Source organism: Camelina sativa, chromosome 1, assembly GCF_000633955.1.
Source record: "Camelina sativa cultivar DH55 chromosome 1, Cs, whole genome shotgun sequence".
Lineage (NCBI taxonomy): Eukaryota > Viridiplantae > Streptophyta > Magnoliopsida > Brassicales > Brassicaceae > Camelina > Camelina sativa.
In genome coordinates this window covers 9,299,342-9,320,527 of record NC_025685.1, presented here as the reverse complement: position 1 = coordinate 9,320,527, position 21,186 = coordinate 9,299,342, and the positions used below count along the sequence as shown (strand labels likewise).

The 21,186-nt window shown below is 35.8% G+C and overlaps 4 protein-coding genes and 2 pseudogenes across 6 annotated transcripts in view; 3 read left to right on the top strand and 3 right to left on the bottom strand.

Moving 5' to 3' along the window:
• LOC104785025 overlaps positions 1 to 1,840 on the top strand; it is a 2,409-nt gene extending 569 nt beyond the window's left edge. For both annotated transcript variants that reach the window (XM_010510157.2, XM_010510149.2), the window contains exons 3-8: positions 29 to 98; positions 270 to 360; positions 481 to 551; positions 763 to 983; positions 1,105 to 1,273; positions 1,449 to 1,840. In XM_010510157.2, the coding sequence (XP_010508459.1) occupies positions 29 to 98; positions 270 to 360; positions 481 to 551; positions 763 to 983; positions 1,105 to 1,273; positions 1,449 to 1,636 (810 nt within the window). In that variant the 3' untranslated portion in view covers positions 1,637 to 1,840. The remainder of the gene's footprint in view (positions 1 to 28; positions 99 to 269; positions 361 to 480; positions 552 to 762; positions 984 to 1,104; positions 1,274 to 1,448) is intronic.
• LOC104784989 (ubiquitin-conjugating enzyme E2 19) lies at positions 2,304 to 4,128 on the top strand. Of its 2 annotated transcripts, none has more exons than XM_010510105.1 (6): positions 2,304 to 2,645; positions 3,096 to 3,123; positions 3,232 to 3,459; positions 3,581 to 3,644; positions 3,766 to 3,825; positions 3,944 to 4,128. In XM_010510105.1, the coding sequence occupies exons 1-6, from the start codon at positions 2,527 to 2,529 to the stop codon at positions 3,988 to 3,990; spliced, it is 546 nt and encodes a 181-aa protein (XP_010508407.1). In that variant the 5' UTR covers positions 2,304 to 2,526; the 3' UTR covers positions 3,991 to 4,128. The 2 variants fall into 2 exon arrangements, with proteins under 2 accessions (XP_010508407.1, XP_010508412.1); XM_010510110.1 differs by lacking the exon at positions 2,304 to 2,645 and adding an exon at positions 2,940 to 3,005.
• Positions 4,613 to 8,739, top strand: LOC104784968 (T-complex protein 1 subunit alpha). Its single transcript, XM_010510083.2, has 17 exons — positions 4,613 to 4,845; positions 5,029 to 5,093; positions 5,247 to 5,336; positions 5,463 to 5,549; positions 5,650 to 5,709; positions 5,789 to 5,839; positions 6,050 to 6,145; positions 6,334 to 6,399; positions 6,494 to 6,711; positions 6,886 to 6,982; positions 7,110 to 7,196; positions 7,290 to 7,424; positions 7,581 to 7,685; positions 7,781 to 7,909; positions 7,989 to 8,092; positions 8,198 to 8,288; positions 8,387 to 8,739. The coding sequence occupies exons 1-17, from the start codon at positions 4,773 to 4,775 to the stop codon at positions 8,468 to 8,470; spliced, it is 1,638 nt and encodes a 545-aa protein (XP_010508385.1). The 5' UTR covers positions 4,613 to 4,772; the 3' UTR covers positions 8,471 to 8,739.
• LOC104784979 (hexokinase-4-like) lies at positions 8,601 to 12,071 on the bottom strand. Its single transcript, XM_010510095.2, has 9 exons — positions 11,364 to 12,071; positions 11,013 to 11,163; positions 10,740 to 10,922; positions 10,397 to 10,471; positions 10,073 to 10,228; positions 9,839 to 9,937; positions 9,618 to 9,745; positions 9,381 to 9,459; positions 8,601 to 9,267 (listed from the first exon to the last, which is right to left on the bottom strand). The coding sequence occupies exons 1-9, from the start codon at positions 11,633 to 11,635 to the stop codon at positions 8,902 to 8,904; spliced, it is 1,509 nt and encodes a 502-aa protein (XP_010508397.1). The 5' UTR covers positions 11,636 to 12,071; the 3' UTR covers positions 8,601 to 8,901.
• LOC109133492 lies at positions 17,564 to 18,729 on the bottom strand (annotated as a pseudogene).
• On the bottom strand, positions 19,847 to 21,109 carry LOC104784958 (annotated as a pseudogene).

Here is a 21,186-nt window from a genome sequence, read left to right as displayed (position 1 = left end):
TTTTTTTTTTTTTTTTTTTTTTTTTCAGAAGAAGGAAATTTCCGAATTCGAAGCAGTTAATAAGGAAATTGAAGAGAAGTTCCTCAACTTTGTTGCAGGTACCAATTTCGTCTCTACTTTTAATTTTATTTTAATTCCTCTAATTGTTTTCATTTTTGAGATTTGAGCATTTCTCTCTTTGTTAGGTTAGATTTTCGGAATTCGCAATTTCGAATTTACAATAATTGGGGTTTCTTGAATTCTTAGTGTCTCTGTCCTTTTGTGTGCAGCTTCGGAGGATTTGATGGAGCATTTGAAAAGTGAAAAAAAGGATTTGCTGGAGAGAGTTGAGAACATGAGGACTGAATTGGATTCAATCAGGCATGTACTACATCATTATTATATTACCGTGTTCATTTTTATCCTAAGTTGATGTGGTTTTATCTTTAGAGAAGTTGGAGGATGCCTTGCAAATGTAATTATAGCAATCTTGTTTCACAGATCTGACAGGGACGACAAGTGTCTGGAGAATCAAAATCTTAATCGTAATCTCAAGAGAGAAGAACAAAAGAGTAAGACGAAGCAATGTTAAGTTGAATGTAGCATTTTCATAGGACATGATATATGAAGTTTTTTTTAAAGGATTTTGGCTGAGAATAATGTGAAGTGCTTAGATTTGTTTATAACACCATCTACGATATAATCTTTGTTGTTCTTTCGGTGTTGAGTAATTTTTGAACTTGTACTTAAAAAGAGTCGAGTTTTTTTTTTTTTTTTTTACAGATAAAGCACTTACTGAAGAAGTTGTCAAGCTAAAAGAGCAGATTCAAGAGGGGCATCCTCGCAACTTCGAAGATCAAAGTGGAAAAAAACAAGAGACAGTAACACCTGAAACTGCTCGAGTTACAACAAGAAGCATGAGAAAACGTAGCAGACTGTCAGAAGATGTGGTGGAGGAAACGGACATGATATCACCTCACAGTAGCAAACATCATAAACCAAAGGTAAAACAAATCGCCTCTTATCTTTTCAGTTCTGAGCTCAATGTTGCACATCTTGTTTCACTAACCCCGTGGATCATAAAGTTTATCTGTATTAAATATTTATTCTTGTTTTTGTTACAAGGAATCTCTCTTGGTTCCTCAGCCACAATGCTGCAGAACAACCCATGATGGATCAAGTAATTCTGCTCGTTGTATATTTCAAGCTCTTGGTGAACATTTGCTAGGAATGGAATTATCAACTAGTAATAATGGAGGCGAAGACGTAATTCATCTGTTGCACCCAACAACCGGTAATTTATCTGTTGCGTAAAGTTATATCCACTGTATCTTTCTCCGGGTTGTTTTCATGCAAGACCTATTTACCTTTGATTCAAAAGATGGACCATCCAACTTATTTGAGATCATCAACCACCGTAAAAGCACCGATGCTGATTTTTGTTCTCCCTGATTTTTTGACCATAACAGGTTTATCCTTCAGCCTAACTTTTGTGAAGATCTCATCTGCTGAAGAACCTGAGTGGCTTTACAAGGTTGCATCGCTCGGAACACTCCAAAGAGTGGTACCAGAATGGATGAGAGAGGTTATAATGTTCAGCACAAGTATGTGTCCTGTGTTCTTTGAAAGAGTCTCTAAAGTGATTAAGCTCTATTAATGATCGGTACCGTATGTACGTCTCCCTCCCTTATCTTGTGTAAGTCATCTCTGATGGCTTTGTAGTGTGATGTTTCTCAATAGTTGAAAAGTTAGGGAAGTTATCATGTATCTATAGAAATGTGTCTCTCGTTAACTTTGGGATTGATTTCAGAGATACTGTTCCCTTTTAATGAATCCAATTGTGACAAGATCTTGATTTTTCTTTTGCTCTCAACAAACCCTCTTTCTTGTATATCTCATGAATCTCTGAATCTATTGTGCATTTTACATGACTTAAACACATTAATAATTAGGCATATATATAGAGGCATCATCACAATTGGTTTCTAGACCCACACAAGTGGAGCCTTTTATCTCAACATCACCTTCATTACTTTTGTGATGTGTGAATTATGATGGATGATCGATCTTACAAAACATGATTACATCAACTAATTTTCTTATCCCAAGGAAAATGCCATGGTAAAGTGTCCTTTATCGAAACAAACAAAACCCTATTTACTTGTTTTCGTATAACAAAGTTGATGAATGGAAAGAAAGAAGAAGTAGCCGTTACATAAGTTAGGTGAACTTTTCAATTCAAATGCACCAAAAGAGCCGCTCGCTATATCCAAGTTACAACGTTCGGAAAGATAATTTCCTTTTATTGCTTTTAACAACGACGTCGTTTCTTGTGTCGTACACGTTTTATAACCCAGACCCACGTCTCTCTCTCTCTCTCTGTTAAAGAAGAGAAGAAGAACTCTATCTCTATCTCTCTATCTCTCTTCTCCTTCTTCTTCAATTTAGATACTTCGTGAATCTGTACCTTCTCGAGCGACAGCATTTTAATTTCAGAAATTTCGACTTCGATTGTTGGGTTTTCAACAAGCAGAGGCGAAAAAAAGGATGGCGACGGTAAATGGGTACACAGGAAATACTCCGGCGGCGACTACGCCGGTAGCCACCGGATCAAAGCAACCTGCTCCTCCGACTAAGACCGTCGATAGCCAATCCGTTCTCAAAAGGTTCTTTCTTTTCTACTTCTTTGTTCCCCCGATCTTGGAATTATTCGCATCGTGGAATTTGTAATAGTCTTTATAGCCTCTTTACGATTGGAATCGCTTCTTAGATTGTTTTGTTGATTTCATTAGTTAGATTAGATTAGGATTTGACTCTACCCATATCTATTTCTTGTGGTCTACATGTTGCTAGATCATTTTTAGACAAAACGATGGATCCAAAAAAAAAAAAAACTGATTGTGACTTCTCTTTGTTCTCTTGTGAAATATATGGGTTCTTTTATTGCCCACCAACTGTTTGCTATAATTCCTCTTAGAGTTTGATGCATCGGGATTTATATGTACTGCTGATCACATTTCACTATGGTTTTCCTCTTCTTTGGTTCTGATTCAGATCTCTTCTCGCTCAAATCAAATTCAATGATTTACTAATCCTTTGTTCGTCTTTAAATGCAGGCTGCAGTCTGAACTAATGGGTTTGATGGTAAGCTATCACTCCTTTCCTTTCGTCTATGTAAAGAATCAGAACTGAACCTGTCTGTGGATATAGTTTAGATGCTTATATATGGCTTTTGGGTTTTATGTTTTGCAGATGGGAGGTGATCCTGGGATATCGGCTTTTCCAGAGGAAGACAACATATTCTGCTGGAAAGGAACCATCACAGGGAGTAAAGACACTGTGTTTGAAGGAACTGAGTACAGACTTTCGCTCTCTTTCTCAAACGATTATCCTTTTAAAGCTCCCAAAGTGAAGTTTGAGACGTGTTGCTTCCACCCCAATGTGGATCTCTATGGCAATATTTGCTTGGACATTCTTCAGGTACATAACAATCATTCGCTCCTGTCCATTTCTGTGTTACTGTTAATCGCATGGATCTAAAGCTATAACAACACATCAGAGAAGCAGTACTTTAACAGTATCTGTTTCAATTTGTTTGCAGGATAAATGGTCTTCTGCTTATGATGTGAGGACGATATTACTCTCAATTCAGAGCCTTCTTGGAGGTAAACTATAAACTCTATAGCTGATATTATAACTGTCTATGGTTTCTTATGAATCTATCTGTTGGTTTGATATCCAATACTTGGTTTTCGTGTCTTTTTGTTGGAAATGGAATTTGATCAGAACCGAACATCAGCTCACCGTTGAACAGTCAAGCAGCTCAGCTTTGGAGCAATCAAGAAGGTAACTTTGCATTCAGATTACAGCATCTCTGGTTTTACCATTTTGATTCAATGAAGGTGTTCTTCTCCTTATGTCTTTTTTTTTTTTTCTTCTTTTTGGTTGTATGCTAATGTAACAGGGTATAGGAAGATGGTGGAGAAGCTCTACAAGCCTTTAAACGCATAATTCTCAAAAAGACTCTGTAACTGTTTTAAATCACAACAGTCCTGGATCATGTCATTCTCAACTTTTTATATTCTCAGTGTGAGCCAAGATTAGCAATCAAAACCCTCTTATCACACAGTTACACAATCACCACCAGTATCAACCTTTCAGAGCAGATAAAAAAAAACTCTATTATTTAATGAAGTTAAAGTAACTTAGATTTGAGAAGTTTGTAGTAGCTCTGAAAATATTGTAAAAGTATCAGAAATTTTCATTAAAAAAATAAGCATCTCAACTTTATAAGAAAACCGAGAAACCGAAGTTCCCAAGAGATAGGAACATGATGATATATCGCGACAATACCAACCAACCAAACAAAACAAAGCTGTTAGATAAATCGCGTTAAAATCATGAAATTGTTGGGTCCGGAGAAGTTGAATCATGCGGATGAGGAGGGAGCGGAGACGATGACGATGACCTTCCTCTTGTTCAAATCATAAAGCCCATAATTCGTGATTGACGGAATATCATAACATGGGCCTTAGAAAATATCTTCTTTCCGGCCCAACTATAGTTCTGAAAACGTCGACGTTTCATTCATGCCCTGGCAGTACATCCCAGAAACCTTGAGGGTTAAAAACCCGCCGGAGAGTCCCACTCTATCTAACTTTTGAGAAGCATTTTTCATTGCTTCAGTGTTTTGTAAAGACGAATAAATCTCTCACTGCACTTCCCTTTAGAGCTTAGATCTCCGATCTGGAGGCCTTTTGCGTCTCCTCTAGTTTTCATCTTCTAACCTAATAATGTCGATCTCCGCTCAAAATCCGGATATTTCCGGCGATAGACAATCCGGCCAAGATGTTCGTACTCAGAACGGTACTGCTTTCTCTCTATCGCTCCCTCTTTCGTCTATTTCTCATTTCCCCGCACCTGATCTGTTCTGTTTTTGTTCGTGTTCGATCTCTAAGCTAGGGTTTGTTTTGAATCTCTTATTTTGGATGTTTTTTTTTTTTTTTTTGTGAGTGGTGTTTAACTCGGATTTGATGACTCTATTTGCAGTGATGGCTTGTCAAGCTGTTTCGAATATAGTTAAGACCTCACTTGGTCCCGTCGGACTCGACAAGGTTTGTACTCTCATTCCCCTATTCGACTACTTTGTGACTCTTTGTTGAATTTATTGGTTTCTGATTTGCATCTGTGTTATATGTACTCTGCTAGCCTTTGTTTGTTTTACTTTCCTAGTTTGTTCAATCGTGTTTCATCTTGTTTTTTTTCAGATGTTGGTGGATGATATTGGTGATGTGACCATTACAAATGATGGTGCTACTATTCTTAGGATGTTAGAGGTCGAACACCCTGCTGCTAAGGTAATTGATGCATTTTTTGATGGTTATGCGCATATTCATATCATCGGTTCCGCATTTATGTGTGTGTTTAAAAGAGTTATTGTGAATTATTAGTTACTCCGACGCTGTCTTCTTTTGTTGTGACAGGTTCTTGTTGAGTTAGCTGAACTCCAGGACAGAGAAGTTGGTGATGGGACTACATCCGTTGTTATTGTAGCTGCTGAGTTGCTCAAGGTTTGTTTGATTACTGTTTTCTTTCGTTATGTTGTTTGTCTTCCTAGAGTGTTGAAGATTTTCCACTTGATGATTAATGGTCATATGCATTTATCTGCAGAGGGCAAATGATTTGGTCAGGAACAAAATACATCCAACATCAATTATCAGTGGATACAGGGTATGCTGTATTTCTTATGTTGTGACCTGCATTTCAGAATTGTTTCCTGTGTGTTCTTATTCTCTGTTACTGTTGACAGCTAGCGATGAGAGAATCTTGCAAATACATAGAAGAGAAGCTAGTAACGAAGGTTAGTCCTGTTATGATGGTCTACATTCTGGCCTCTTTCCGCATGCATCTTCTCTTTGAATGAGTATATAGCATTTGAAGAAACTTTAATTTGTGTTCAAATCTATAAGGTCCCTCTTCATACATTTTTTTTCGTTGGCATATTTAAGTTCTCTCTGATGTGGCTCTCTCTCCTCCTTCAGTTAATTTTTTATTTTCTGCTTTACTATAGGTTGAAAAGCTTGGAAAAGTTCCATTGATAAACTGTGCTAAGACCAGCATGTCCTCCAAATTGATCTCTGGAGACAGCGACTTCTTTGCTAATTTGGTATGCCTCTAGTTCTCCTTGCTGGTTATTTATTCTTATGTGTCCAGTCTCTGTTTCGTCTGGGGACACTTTTTCTACTTAAGTCCGTTCTAGGATATCCTTTTAAGGTCTGGAGTCTTTTGATATTTTCTTGAAATATTACTCTGATCATTGCATGTGGCTGAACTGTTATGATGACTTTTCTTAAGGTTGTGGAAGCCGTTCTGTCAGTAAAGATGACAAATCAACGGGGAGAGATAAAATACCCTATCAAGGTCTGTATCTGCTCCTCTGTAAAAATTTCAAACATAATATCTTTGGTGAAGATGGTGCTTGTATGCTCAGACACTTCTGCTTACCACGTTTCAGGGAATTAATATTCTGAAAGCTCATGGACAAAGTGCAAGAGACAGCTATTTGTTGAATGGATATGCACTCAATACTGGTCGTGCTGCCCAAGGGATGCCATTACGGGTGTCCCCAGCAAAGATTGCTTGCCTTGACTTCAATCTTCAGAAGACGAAAATGCAGTTAGGTGTCCAAGTTGTTGTTAACGACCCACGAGAGCTTGAAAAAATCCGTCAAAGGTAGTTTGATATCTTGGTGCTTACGTGAAGAAGTATTTCCATTTCCTCAGATAACAGGGTGTACGGGATAGAGAAAGCTTAATATATTGGCTCTATTGTAAATTTCTACTGCTGATTTGATCCATGTTCCATACAGAGTTTTTTAAACATGTTGCTGAATATTTGTTTTAACAGAGAAGCTGACATGACGAAAGAGCGAATAGAGAAACTTCTTAAAGCTGGAGCAAATGTAATTCTGACCACGAAGGGTATAGACGACATGGCACTTAAAGTGAGTTTGAAGTCCAAATTTTCTCTTTCACCTTGCACATAACTCAGTTTTCAAGTATAACATGCCTTTGTGTCTGATTCTTAGAAATTATTTACATGGATTCCTATTTCTTCTGCTTTTATTTCAGTATTTTGTAGAGGCAGGAGCTATTGCTGTTAGGCGTGTGCGCAAAGAAGACATGCGCCATGTTGCGAAGGCTACAGGAGCAACCCTGGTACTTTTTAGATATGCCTTTTGAATACTAAAAGCATTAGAATTAGAACCAAGTTGCCAAACATTTGACTAATATATTTTTTATTTGTTTTAGGTCACCACTTTTGCTGACATGGAGGGAGAAGAAACATTTGATCCAGCACACCTTGGATCTGCTGACGAGGTTGTGGAAGAGAGAATCGCAGATGATGATGTTATATTGATAAAAGGAACCAAAACAAGCAGTGCGGTATGCCATTTGCTCTCTGCTTTAAATTATTGCTTAATTGTTGACAGTTCTATATCACACAAAATCTTTCTTAAATATATTATATTTAAAGTTATAGACATTATTACAGAGTTTAGTCTAGCTTTGTCATGACTTAATAACCTTTTTTTCTGTAAGGTTTCGTTGATCTTAAGAGGTGCAAATGACTACATGCTTGATGAGATGGAGAGAGCACTGCACGACTCTTTATGTATTGTCAAGAGGACCCTTGAGTCCAACACGGTAACATCGTTTTGCTTCCTGTTAGAAATATTCCTTGCTTTTAGCAATAAATTTTACATTTCTTGTTTTACTCAAGACTGTTTCTTCTCAAACAGGTGGTTGCGGGTGGAGGCGCAGTTGAATCAGCACTGTCTGTGTATTTGGAGCACCTTGCTACAACCCTGGGCTCTCGCGAACAATTAGCAATTGCTGAATTTGCTGATGCTCTACTGATTATTCCAAAGGTGCGACCGACAACCTTCAATAAAAAAATCTGTCCTTTGTTCTTGACTTATTATCTAACTATTACTGTTCTGTCCAAAGGTTCTTGCAGTAAATGCGGCTAAGGATGCAACTGAGTTGGTAGCTAAACTAAGAGCGTACCACCACACCGCACAAACAAAGGCTGATAAGAAGCACTATTCAAGGCAATAAGCCATATTATTGCTGAGCAGTTTGTGTCTCTTCCCCTTGAGGTTTCGTTTGAAAATGTTTGTTCTTATTGGTTTTATGTTGGTAAATCGCAAATGCAGCATGGGTCTTGACCTCGTAAACGGAACCATCCGTAACAATTTGGAAGCAGGAGTTATCGAACCGGCTATGAGCAAAGTGAAAATTATCCAGGTGAAGCACTCGGCTTACTTTTCACATAAACTAGATATTTTATAAAAGCAAGTGATCTCTTTTTAGAGTATTAAAGGACCTTTTGTTTTTGTGACCAGTTCGCAACAGAGGCAGCCATAACAATTCTGCGAATTGACGACATGATCAAACTGGTGAAGGATGAGAGCCAAGGCGAAGAGTAAATCAAAGTTCATCTCCTCTTTGTCAGTCTTGCCGTATCTTTAGTGTGTTGTTGTTCGCATTTCATCACTCACCACCTTTTCCTTAGCTTCTTTTTTGCGCTGTAACAATGTTTAGCCTCTGAAACAGTAGTTTTTTTTTTTTTTTCCATCTCGCGTTTCTTACTCGCGTTTTACTTAAAAAGAAATTTTTGCTTTTCTTCGGATCATTCATGTAATGAATTGGGGCTTTTGTAGTTTTGTTACCTAAACAGTATGGTTTCATTTGTTTCCTCCGTCACGACTTGTAACTTTAACTTATTTACTAGAGTGAGATACCGTAACTTATTTACACAATTAAAGGCAGAGATAAATAGAAATTTCTACAAATATTTACACAAATCTACATGCATCTAAGTCAAATTGACTATACAATCTAAATCTACACAAACAATTCATACGGACTGTATGGTTTGAACACTTTGTGACGAAGCCAATAGCAATGCAGAGCCAATGCTGGAACCATCTTCCATGGCCTTAACCACTACGTGTTGAGCTACATCTTCTCCCAATACATCTCTCAGAGCTTCGTCCATGTATTCTCTGAACATCCTGTAATTCAAATACAGACCTCCTTCTACTGCCACCACTGTTCTTCTCATTATCTGCTTATCGCTTCTCCTTCCTCCTCCGCTCCCATCTCTCCCTACCTTCTTCAAGATTCCTGCAATTCCTGCTGCTGCTAGCCTGGCCGCTCTACGTGTCACCACATCACATATCTTTACTACAAGTTTCCTCACCTTCAATGGTACCTCTGATACCTGTTGTTATGAACAAGAGAACGCGCCATGGGATCAAAGATATCAGCCATCATTATGTTGAACGATTGTGAAACAGAACTATACTTTGCATCACAATATTCTTGTTTGCTTACCCCTAAATCTTTCAAGATTCTTGCTACTTCTAGTAACTCGGGTGTGTCATCTTCATGCATTGCTGAGACAGAATTTGTTCTGTGAATGGAGTAAGATTAGATTTAACACAAAATACAACTAATAGCTACTTTTAGTGGAGTTTTTTAGAATTTCTACAATAGGAAACGAAGTAAAAATTTGGCAGTTGTTATCTCATCTAGAAAGGTATACAGACATAAGACACAAAGGAAATGTACCTTAGAATGAAAGGTGTCGATAAAATGGATGAGATAGGTCCAAAGATATCGGACTCTTGTGACATGCGGAGAATTACTCTGCGGACAATGTCGCCAAGATACATCCCTCCTATCATCTTCTCAAATCCCTATAAACAATACCAACCAATTGATTACCTGATAATAAACCTTGAAAACAGGAAAAAAGAAAACAAAAGAATGGGAATTTAGCATAATATTACCATGTCATTTGAATTCATACTCTCTGCATCCAACTCAATATCATATGATGTTCTTGGCAGACGGGATGACCAAAAGTTTCCCCACTCCATATTGACCACCTAGCACAGAAGAACAAAGCATTACAAAGGGAAGATCGAATCTTTATAGGGTACACCTCTTTTGTATTGAATCTTCAAGAATCTAAATATTAGTGGTAGGTTTCTCAAGATGAAATATGTAGCAATTCTTATTACCATGCTTCCAGAAGTTGTGCGCGGGTTTTGACACTTGATTATGGCATCAGTTCGTTCAAGGTAACAAGCATTACTACCTGTTCCAAAGACAACAGCGGCAATTGTATCTGGGTCGTGAAAATGTCCAAATGATAGAGCCCCAACAGTATCATTCACCTGCTCAAACAATGAAACTAATATCAACACCACACATGATATCATGAGGCTTTTAAGAGAAAGATAGTCTATGACTGTTCAAAATTTTGTGACGGTATGTAAAGCTTCAAAGGAATTGCAACAGCAGGTTCCCAAGTACATTTTCGGTTGCATTTGTAAAGGACTTACAAGAGCTGCAACACGAATATCTAGCCCTCTCTTGTTCAACGCTCCTTGTAGACATTCAGCAATGTCTTCCCCAGCCTACATTAGTAAGATAAACGTGTCATGAACTTGATGCAGCAATGTTGATTACATTTCCCAAACTTAGCTCCAAATGCTAGAAGATGAATCACATTGTTATGTAAGATAATCATATACAAGCTGATGATTATACATCTGAGTTGATCCCAACTATTAACCCAGAAAAAGAGTGGTTTCATCATAGGTTTTAAGATTATATAATGCAGCTTTAGATGTAATCTAAAACTCAGGCAGACAGGTAAAAAGGTTGCAGAGAAACTAAACTAACCATTTCACTAATTGCAAAACCTTTGGTCCACTTAATTAGAACTCCTGAAGAGAGAGATGTTTGCTTGACTGGGAAAGAAAAAGTAAATGCAAGTTCCCTTTTCACAGGTTGTGCTAAATTGAACATGTTTCCTTCTTTTTCAATAAACATCTGCAAAGATGATGCGAGAAAGTCGAAGAGAACCTGCAAATCAAGTAAGAAATAACCATGTGAGCGTTTTAATCAGTCGGATTATAGCAACCGAGTTTGGATTAGAAGAATGTTGAAGAACACCTCGCTGGTGCTATTCATCAACGTTGTTGGTATGGAATGTCGTTCAATATCTTGAACTTCAAGAGTAGATCTTTGGCCACCCAGATGAACCCTTATTATCCTAAAGTAAGAGCCTCCAAGATGAAGTGCATAATAAGTTCCCCTCTCGCACCTGCAATAAAAGGGTTCGTACATTACAACAAGAGGCTTACATTATGACAATCACACAACCAAGAACATCCAATTTCACACAACTAACAAGCAAATTTACAGACATTTGCACCATCATGTCACCAAATCCTATAAAAACTAATAGGAAACTCTTCTAAAAGCCCTAATCAACAAGCATTGGGGATATGTAAAAAATCTCACCCATTGGGAAGATCATCAACAAAAGTGAGCAACATTTTAAGCTTGGACCCTCCTTCAGAAACCAAACCAGCTTGCATCTCCACAGCTATAGCGTCCACCATCTGCCTCAACCTTCCCAAGGGAGTCTCACACGCTTCCTCCAAATCCTTAAGTATCCCCACCACCTTCCTCCACTTCCTCCTCCCTTTCATCCTCCTTCTCACCACCATTGTGGCCACCGAACAAGCCACCACAGCCGTAGCTGCTGCCAACGTCACCAAAAACCTACCCATTCCAAATATCTATACACAACCTCTTCTCCCTCTCTCTGTGTCTCTTTAAGAGAAATCGAGATAAAATTACTAACAAAAAGCAAGCGCCTTTCCGACGAGAAAGCAATTTACAATCAGATTGGCACGAAAATGCGAATGAAAAAGCATCAACCACCGATCAGAATAACCCTATAAGGCTCCATTTCAACGCAAACGGTTCCTTTCTATAACTACAGATACAAAATCAAACCGCCTCAGCAAAAAAGCTCCCTTTTTTTTTTTTTCGTTCCTCCGTGATTTCTTCAGATCAAACAGCCTAGCGCGCTCGTAGGTTCCGACGAATTCAAGCGAAAGTTATGACCTTTTTCCGGCGAAAAGACGCAGCGAGACAGAGAGAGATTGATAAAATTTTGGTAAGAGAGTCAGAAAGAAGAAGAAGGAACGCTGGAAAGGCGAAAACGATTCAATGAATGAATGAATGAATACATGAATGTTATTTAAATGACAGTTGTACCCTCGTGTACTTTACGAATATGGACGGTTTCGATTCGCTCATTTTTCATTTGTTTTTTTTGGGTTTGACTCGCCCTTTATTAATTAATGGGTTCGTGGTAGTTATTTTTATTATTAAAATTGACGTTAAATGTTTAAAGACAATACTACTATGTATTTACATCAATAATCCTGTCACTATTATTAGGCTTCTCTAGCTAACACTTGTGGTCGTTTTTATTAAGAACGCATACAAGGAGCAATGACGTTTTGTGAGCCGAAGATGATTTGACAGACTAATCTGGCAGAGTATAATAATGATAACAAAAATATTCAACTAGCTGACTAATGAAAGAACCGGCTGTTTCATCATCTGATCTTAATTATATAAATAAAAGACATGTTTTTTTTTTCTACAATAAACATCCACTCTATTTTGCTCACATCATATGGAGTCATGATGTACAAAACAAACCATTGTTATACCATAAAATCTATCACATGCTATCTTATATGATCCGATACATTTTCAAGTTCATGACTTTTTTTGCAGAAAAAAAAAAATCTTCTCATCGCATTATTCAATACATATATATATATATATATATATTTTGATAAAGAAAAGTAAGTATATTCAATACATATAATTACGTACGTAGTTCTACTTGGTGGATGATACAACGTAACTACTTGTTGTCTTTTTATAAATCACTACTAACTAAGAAATCGTTATGATTATTTTTACGTATATAAATAACTTACAAGAAGCTCATTAAACTAAAACTATTTTCAGAAATATCTTAATCATCAACAAAAATAAATGTCAGTATAACGGCTATACAAACGTATAGCCTTAACCTTACACACTAATAACACAAGAGTAAAATTCAGGCTACTAATGATTTAGTATATGTAAATGCAACCATCAACAATATCAACAATTACGATAATTAGATTATCAGACCATCCAATAAACCATCAAATAAACTACAAAAACCTCACGCAAAATTCTGCAAACCATAGAATGAATCAATGCAAGATTGAACCAAAATGTATAAGCGGTCATATGTCAAAATATAATATCAAACCATAGTTTATGCATAATCTATACTAAGTATTTTCTTTTTTTTGTTCAACAATCTATACTAAGTATAGAGTGTTAGTAGTTTTATAGGGTTATAGAGACGTCATTATAATATGGAAAATTGGAAATAAATGTTCATATACTGTACTAACTAAAAAAATAAATATGTAAAGTCTAAATTTGTTAATATATAAAACAAAAGTTCATACTTCATAACCCTATCAAAAAAGAAAATAATAATAATAATAATAATAATAATAATAACAATAACAATAATAATAATAATAATAATAATAATAATAATAATAATAATAATAATAATATTATTATTATTATTATTATTATTTTTAAATCTATTCAAGAAAAGAAGTAAAAGTTTCACCATGTTATATTAATAAAAACATCTTAATATATTATATTGTAGTCTTAACTTTAATTCTATTTAAATTATGTGTTAAAAAGAAATAATTTATTTATTTATATAAAATTTGAATATCAATAGAGCTTGACATGTAACAAAACTATAAATCACTTTGAGAACTCAGCTAGTGCTATATAGCCTATATTGATAGGCGTAGTTATAAGAAGTTGATAACCAATTTAAACATTTGGATACATCCTATATTATTTAACAAATTCAATCAGTTCACTAAAATGTCATTGGCATTTTAGATGTCAAACTATTCCAACTTTTACAGCCAAAAGCGATAACTTTTTTTTGATGTAAATACAACATTTAAACCCATTTATTCTTCATTTTCTATTTTTCTTGCAGCTGAACCAACCAGGCCTATACACGATCGAGATAGAAACGACAGCTCATTTATTTTACTTGTGTAAATTGAACTTAACCTGAAATTGGCTATGCACCAATGAATCGACTAACTCATTCTGCATGCTCACCGTTTACTTGTTTTGAGTAAATAAAAATCACAATTAGCTGCGTCAAAAGCGACTTGTATTTCAGCTTTATACATTTTTAAAAAAAATTGAGTTGGCTGGCTAATGATTTTCTTATATAATAATTTGGTTGGAGATATGGTCGACAAAAAAAAAAAAAAAAAATTGGTTGGAGATATGGGTGAGTCTCCTTTTTTTTTACCATTTTTTAGGTGGGTTACTTAATTTGTTAAAAACTAAGGAATGAGAAATAACAAATTCATAGTATGATTTGAAAGGCTCATGACTAGCGATTGACCCATTATCAGATAAAATCTACTAATAAACTAAACGAGGAAAACATCGACAATACTGTTCATGCGACTCAGATTCACCGGCAACTGTTTTTGACTAATCACAATCTGACTTGTTGATGAGATGAACGTGAATTTCAACTTCAATGGTGTGGCTCAGCCAATTCCAGGTGGATGCGCTCTCGAATTTCTACAGATGAGCCAGGTAATGTACTAGGAAGTGACCACTTAGTTCCCATGAAGTAAATAGATGTGTGTCACTAAAACCTGATATAATATAGTGGCTGTTCAACCAACTCAGTCATGTCCAGCCAATATCCCTTATGGCTCCTTATGGTTCATGAGACTCCAAGTTCGCATAAAAAATCATGAATTTGAACATGTTAATTAAAAATGACAAGTTTGTACATACTACCATTATGTGTCATATAGGTATAATCATTGCATATTTCTCCAAATGAATAGAAGATCGCTAGCGAAAAATAATAAGCTAGTATCAGACTAACATTCTCAGTTGTAAGTCACATATGCCTAGAAGCCACGATGAAGGGATCCATAATTTTTCATGTAAAATTAAACCAACAAAAATTGTACAATTTTAAAAAATCTATATTCTAAAATGAAAATTTTAATCAAGATTTAATTAATTCCGAATTAAAAAACCATGCCGTATATATTAAAGAAAGAGAAACGTTGAATCTACCAAACCAACACATAAAGCTAGATTAAAAACCAAACCATATGTATCACTATCACCAAAGAAATAGAAACGGATTTGGAATCTTAATTTGAATATAGAAATATGGATGTCACTCTTACATGATTCTTTTATCAAAACTTTAAATCGAGTAGATCATTTGAATCAACCACTTATATTCCATATATTCACTCTTACATAATTCTTTCTTTTAATCTAAAACCAATGTTTTCAAAACCGGACCGGACCGGCGGTCGAACCACGTTAACCCGCGAACCGGCAGCATACCCGGGTTGGATTAATATCAAAACCCAAAGAAAATTGAACCGGTAAAAAACCATATCAACCCGCCAAAAACCCAAAAACCGGTGAACCATTGAACCGGATAAAACCGGATTCTAACTTTTTTTTGTAAAAATGAGTGCAATTAATTACCTTTCTAGTTTTATTTTTAGCAGTAGTAGGATTTCTTAAAATAAAAATTCCTGTAATTGAACTTTTTATTTTTCGTACTAGTTTTTTTTCTTTTAGTTTGAGTTCTCTGCAACTCACACCACAAATCTTAAAAATTAAAGTAATTTTATTGAAACCAATTATTTTTATAATAAAAGATGTTTGATCAGTGCATGTTTTGGTAATCAATTTGGTGTTCATTTTTTCTCTAGTGTACGTAATAGAAGAGAATGATTACTAAAATATTTTATTGGCAATGGTTAGTTTGTTACACTTTAAGTTTATTATTTAAAAAAAATTATGATTATTGAAATATTTTATTTGGTGTCACCAATTATATCATAGTTGTAATCATTGAAAAAAAAATAGAAAACATATCCTTCCTTATTATTTATAAAAATATAATCAAAATCAATTGAATCCGGTTGACCCCGATCAAACCGTATTGACTCATGACCCAGAAGCTTTCCCGGTTCAGTTACTGGTCCGGTTTTAAAAACATTCTCTAAAACTGTGATATCCCAATTTTATTTTAGAGAGAATTAAATATTTGTTAACAAAATAATAAAACGAATACTATGACTTCCAAAATATTTTAATATCTTTATAAATGTTATATGCAGTATTTTATAAAATAAGATAAGGCGCTAGCTAGACGATATATCACTATTTATGGGAGGTATATAAGGTGCATGGATGATTATGCAATGAATTTATTATTTATAATTTATAAATAATATATAATAAATTAGTTTTACATATAATCATTCTTGTCATTTATTACATTATAAATATATTTTTTTTAATCTAATCAGATTATACATGTGATGACCAATAATTCAATATACAATCAATAAAGTTAAAAATATGTTAAGAATTAATACTATTTAGTATTTACAAAGATAATACTCGTCTTTTCTTTCAAAAAAAATTCTGAATTTGACATAAATCTCTATACTAAACGTAAAGTTTTGTAGCACCAAAAAAATAAAAAGGTCAACTTTTCATTTCTCCAACTTTTATTAATCCATTTTGGTCCATATTAAACACGTATTAGAAACAAATTAGGTAATAATCACGAGAAAATGATAAAAACATGCAATTTCGTAACCACCCATTGAAGTCCAACATTATTTTAACCACCAAGATGTGTTTTTTTAAAGAAACGATTTTAGCCACCAAGATGAATCCTTATTATCTACTTTAAAAGTAACAGGCTCCAAGATAATGCATGATTAATTACAATGCGAGTCTGTGAGACAATCAAGCAACAGAACAATCAAGAATTATAATGCAATAACAAAATAAATCCTGGTATGCCTTTTTTTTTTATCTTCCACGTTCCAAGCATTGCTCCATCATGTCACCACCAAATCCCATACAAATTAAACTAAAGGAATAAATTTGTATAAACCTAATCAACAAGCATTGAGGTATGTAAAATTCTCACCTATTGGGATCATCAACGAAAGTGAGCAGCATTTTAGGTTTGGATAATCTTTCAGAGATCAAACCTGCTCGCAATACCTCCAGTGCTATGGTATCCACCATTTCACACCTTACACCATTCATCCTCTTTCTTACCAGCATCGTTGCCTCGGAATAAGACCATGCACCCTCCCGGTTGCTGTCAGCGTCACCAAAACTCTTACCCTCCCCATCCCGATATCTACACATATTGTCTATACACTTAATTAGAGAGATAAATGATATGTCAGATGGAATTTGACAGAGTCAGAAGAAGGCTGAATACATTTTGTATCTTTTATGATCAGCTAAAAAAATGTGTAACTAAATAAGAACAAGAAAAATAATAATTGATTGGTGGGTCTTGTTACATAGGACACTGCAAAACAGAAACGAATGAAAAGAGATTCAAGAAAGAAAATAGGCTATCATAATATTTATCTGAAAATAAATAAGCTAAATATTAATTAAGTAATACAGTTGGTCTTCTTCTTTGTTATTTGTGCTTGTTGTTGGTTCGCTTTCTCTTCTTCTCTTAATTTCCTTAATAAATCCTGCATAATTTAGTTGATCTGTGCTAAACTTGGAACATAAGAGCTCCAACACACAAGTGGACAACAATAACCATAGTATCTGTGAGATCCTTTTATGTAAGGCACATCTTCTCCAAGGCGCACTTTTTTGACGTACCCTTTCTCTCCAATGATGTAAGCTGCGCCCTCGTAGTTTGTCCTTTCAGATGTGTCAAAATCAATAACCACAGCGACTTTCTTCTCCTCGTCAATGAAGAAACTGCCACCGTCGTAGCAAAAGCGAAAATCAAAACCACAGTATGGCTTCATATCAACTACTAAGAAAAATCTCCACGACACTGCATTGGGCTCAATCATAGTTGTAACCCAAATCTCCACCACTGTACTATCTTGAGTCTGAGATAATGCCGCGAGTTTCTCGTCTCTAAGAGAAGAGAGAGCTCCAACATCGAAAAGATAGTTCACAAACGGCAGAGGAAGACACTTTCCAAATCTCTCCGTTGTAAAATCAAAACATAGTAAACAGTCTGGCTCATATGAATACTCACCATCCTCTTCGTATACTACTTTTCCATTGGCAATAAAGTAAGTGTTTCCTTTCAAAGAGGCGTAGCGTTGATAAAAGAACTGTATCTCCCAGGTGGGAGTGATATCAAAAACCCTCCATGAATTAGAGCTCAAATCATAGATTTCGTACTCAAGATATCGTTTCTCAACAGAAATTTCGTTATAATCCAAAAACCTCAAGACTTTGTGTTTACGGTTATTGACTTATTGTCGTATCCGATAGCCTGTCAAATATTTGGTACCTGTTTTTGGGTTGGATCCACCTGGTTTGACCCAAATAAGGGTTCCAAACCACGAGCCTAGTGTTGTCCTTTTTGGTCACGCATATCAATAATAACCGGTGGCAGTGAAAAACTTTAGATATCTTAACTTGATTAAGTCGATTATCACTTATCTCCTTTAGAGATGGATCCACGAATTCTCCGTCTTTGTTGTAAAAGAGATCGAACCTCAGTGAACAAAGCTTATACCTCTTCACCATGAACCCCATAAACTGATGCTTTGCTTCTGCTTTACACGGAATACTTTCTTTTGCAAGTGGATCTCAGTGCTCCGAGACAAGTTATCGGAACTCTAGCAGAGTATCTCCTCTCTACCAAATCCTTTGGAAGATTAGAGATCGTAGTCATTGTAAATTAATCGGCTAGGGTTCTCTAACTTTGCTTGGCCTAATTTTTCTTTTTATATATACCTATTTCTAAACTTTTGAAAAATATTTTATTTTTTTCCCCTTTTCTATCATAAAAGAAAAGGTAAACTTGTGAAAATATGCATTAAAAAGCTTGACTCTTGTCTTAGAGATTTTTTTTTGGCAAGACTCTTATCTTAGAGATTTAATAACGTTTGAGCTAGAGATAGTCACTTGGAAAATGTAGTTGATGGATAAAACTTCAGACAAATCAAAAGACATGGACTCTTCCCATGGCTTTTGATAGAATAATGCTGCGGGTGTTATTTGCTAGTACTAATTAAAGTGGTCAGCTTGAAGAGAGATCTTTGGCCGCCAAGATGAACCCCTTATCATCTTAAAGTAATTAATAGCCTCGAATAATAAGTTCCTCTCACTCACTCCTTAAATATATAAAACAGTTCGTATATTACAGCAACATTCTTACATTATTGTGACTTGTGAGTTTGTGACACAATCGAGCAACAAAAAAATCCCTTACGAAACCAACGAGCAAACAGAACTAAATAAATCCAGCTGGTATCTCATCATGTCACCAAATCCTACACAAATTAACTAAAAGGGAGATACTTTAAACCCCCTAATGAACAAAACATTGGGATATGTAAAAATCTTACCGTACCCCATTGGGAATTAGATCATCAACGAAAGTGACCTAATTGCAATCTCCATTGCTATGGCATCTCACACCTTACTCCACTTCCTCCTCTATTTCATGCTCCTCACCAAAACAAGCCACCACCGCTGCTGCTGCCCTCAACGTCACCGAAACCCTCCCCATATCAGTATCTATATATATGTCTATACACTTGAGAGAGATGAATGACTACAAATGTCAGATGGAATTTGGTAGAGTCGGGCGAAGGATGAATATATTTTGTATCTTTTCTGAGCCGCTTAAACAGTGTAAATAAATAGAAACAAGAATCATATATAATGGATTGGTCTTGTCCATAGGATATTGCAAAACAAAAACATCATAGAAACGAATGAAAAAGAGATGCAAGAAAGAAAATAGGTAATCATTATCATTAATTATAAAATAAGCTATTAATTAATCAATAGATGAGTTGGTCTTTTTGTGCTTGTTGTTGGTTCGCTTTCTCTTCTTCTCTTAATTTCCTTTGTAAATCGTGCATAATTTAGTTGATCTGTGCCAAACTTGGAACATAAGAGCTACAACAAGCAAACTCGCTGAAATTGACAGCTCCTTGTATGTGACTCTTAGCTTCTCCAAGGCCTAGCCTCTTTCTACGTACGTATTTCATATTCTCTCCAATAATGCAAGCTGCGCCCTCGTAGCAGGTCCTTGCTCCATATGTGTGAAAATCAATAACCACAGCGACTTTCTTCTCCTCGTCAATGAAGAAACTGCCACCGAGATAGTTAAAGTGAGGAAATAAACCCAAATCAAGTTTTAAGAAAGGGTTCCACGACACAGCATTGGGATCAATCATAGTTGTAACCCAAATCTCCACCTTTGAACTTTTCTCAGGCTGAGATAACGCCGCTAGTTTTTCGTCTCCATCAGAAGAGAGAGCTCCAACATCGTAAAGATAGTGCACAAACGGCAGTGGAAGAAGCTGTCCAAAGCTCTCCGATTTAAAGTCAAAACATAGTAAACAGTCATGCGGCTCTGGATTGTAGTTATCACCAGCCTCATCGTATACTATTTTTTCCTTGGCAAAAAAGTAAGTGTTTCCTTTCAAAGATGGGCAGCCTTGATAAAACTCTATCTCCAAGGTGGGAGTAGTGATATCAAGAACCCTCCATGAATTAGAGCTCAAATCATAGATTTCGTACTCAAGAATTAGTTTCCCAACAGAACGGTCGTAATAATTCAAAAACCTCAAGATTTTGTGTTTACGGTTATTGTCGTATCCGATAGCATAGCTGTCTGCTCTGTGGTAAGCGTTCAAGGGTTGGATCCACCTGGTTCGACCCAAATAAGGGTTCCAAACCGCGAGCCTAGCGTTGTCCTCTTTGGTCACACATAACAATAACCCGTCGCAATGAAAAAATTTAGATATCTTGACTTGATTAATTAGACTATTACCTATCTCCTTTATAAATGTATCCACGAGTTCTATTTTGTTGAAAGTTCCATGGAGATCGAACCTTAGTGAACAAAGCTTATACTGCATCATCATGAACCCCATAAATGGATGTCTTCCTTCTGGTTTCCATAGAATTCTTTCTTTAGTTAAAGTGTTCCATCGTTTGCAAGTGGATCTCATTGCTCCGAGATAAGTTATGGGAACCCTAGAGAGTATATCTTCTACCAAATCCTTTGGGAGATCAGAGATCATCGTCGTCATTGTTTCGAGATGAGAGAAATTGGCTATGGTTCTCTAACTTTGCTTGGCCCGATCTTTTTATAAGCTTCAGAATGAGAAAA

Bases quoted from the DNA above. Each gene is read 5' to 3' on its own strand.
- LOC104784989 (XM_010510105.1), top strand. From the start codon at position 2,527: ATGGCGACGGTAAATGGGTACACAGGAAATACTCCGGCGGCGACTACG. The intron at 3,645-3,765 runs GTAAACTATAAA...GAATTTGATCAG, and splicing joins AATTCAGAGCCTTCTTGGAG to AACCGAACATCAGCTCACCG. The intron at 3,826-3,943 runs GTAACTTTGCAT...CTAATGTAACAG, and splicing joins GCTTTGGAGCAATCAAGAAG to GGTATAGGAAGATGGTGGAG.
- LOC104784968 (XM_010510083.2), top strand. From the start codon at position 4,773: ATGTCGATCTCCGCTCAAAATCCGGATATTTCCGGCGATAGACAATCC. The intron at 5,710-5,788 runs GTATGCTGTATT...TACTGTTGACAG, and splicing joins CAATTATCAGTGGATACAGG to CTAGCGATGAGAGAATCTTG. The intron at 8,093-8,197 runs GCAATAAGCCAT...TCGCAAATGCAG, and splicing joins GATAAGAAGCACTATTCAAG to CATGGGTCTTGACCTCGTAA.
- LOC104784979 (XM_010510095.2), bottom strand. From the start codon at position 11,635: ATGGGTAGGTTTTTGGTGACGTTGGCAGCAGCTACGGCTGTGGTGGCT. The intron at 11,164-11,363 runs GTGAGATTTTTT...CTTTTATTGCAG, and splicing joins GTTGATGATCTTCCCAATGG to GTGCGAGAGGGGAACTTATT. The intron at 10,923-11,012 runs GTGTTCTTCAAC...CTTGATTTGCAG, and splicing joins TGATGAATAGCACCAGCGAG to GTTCTCTTCGACTTTCTCGC.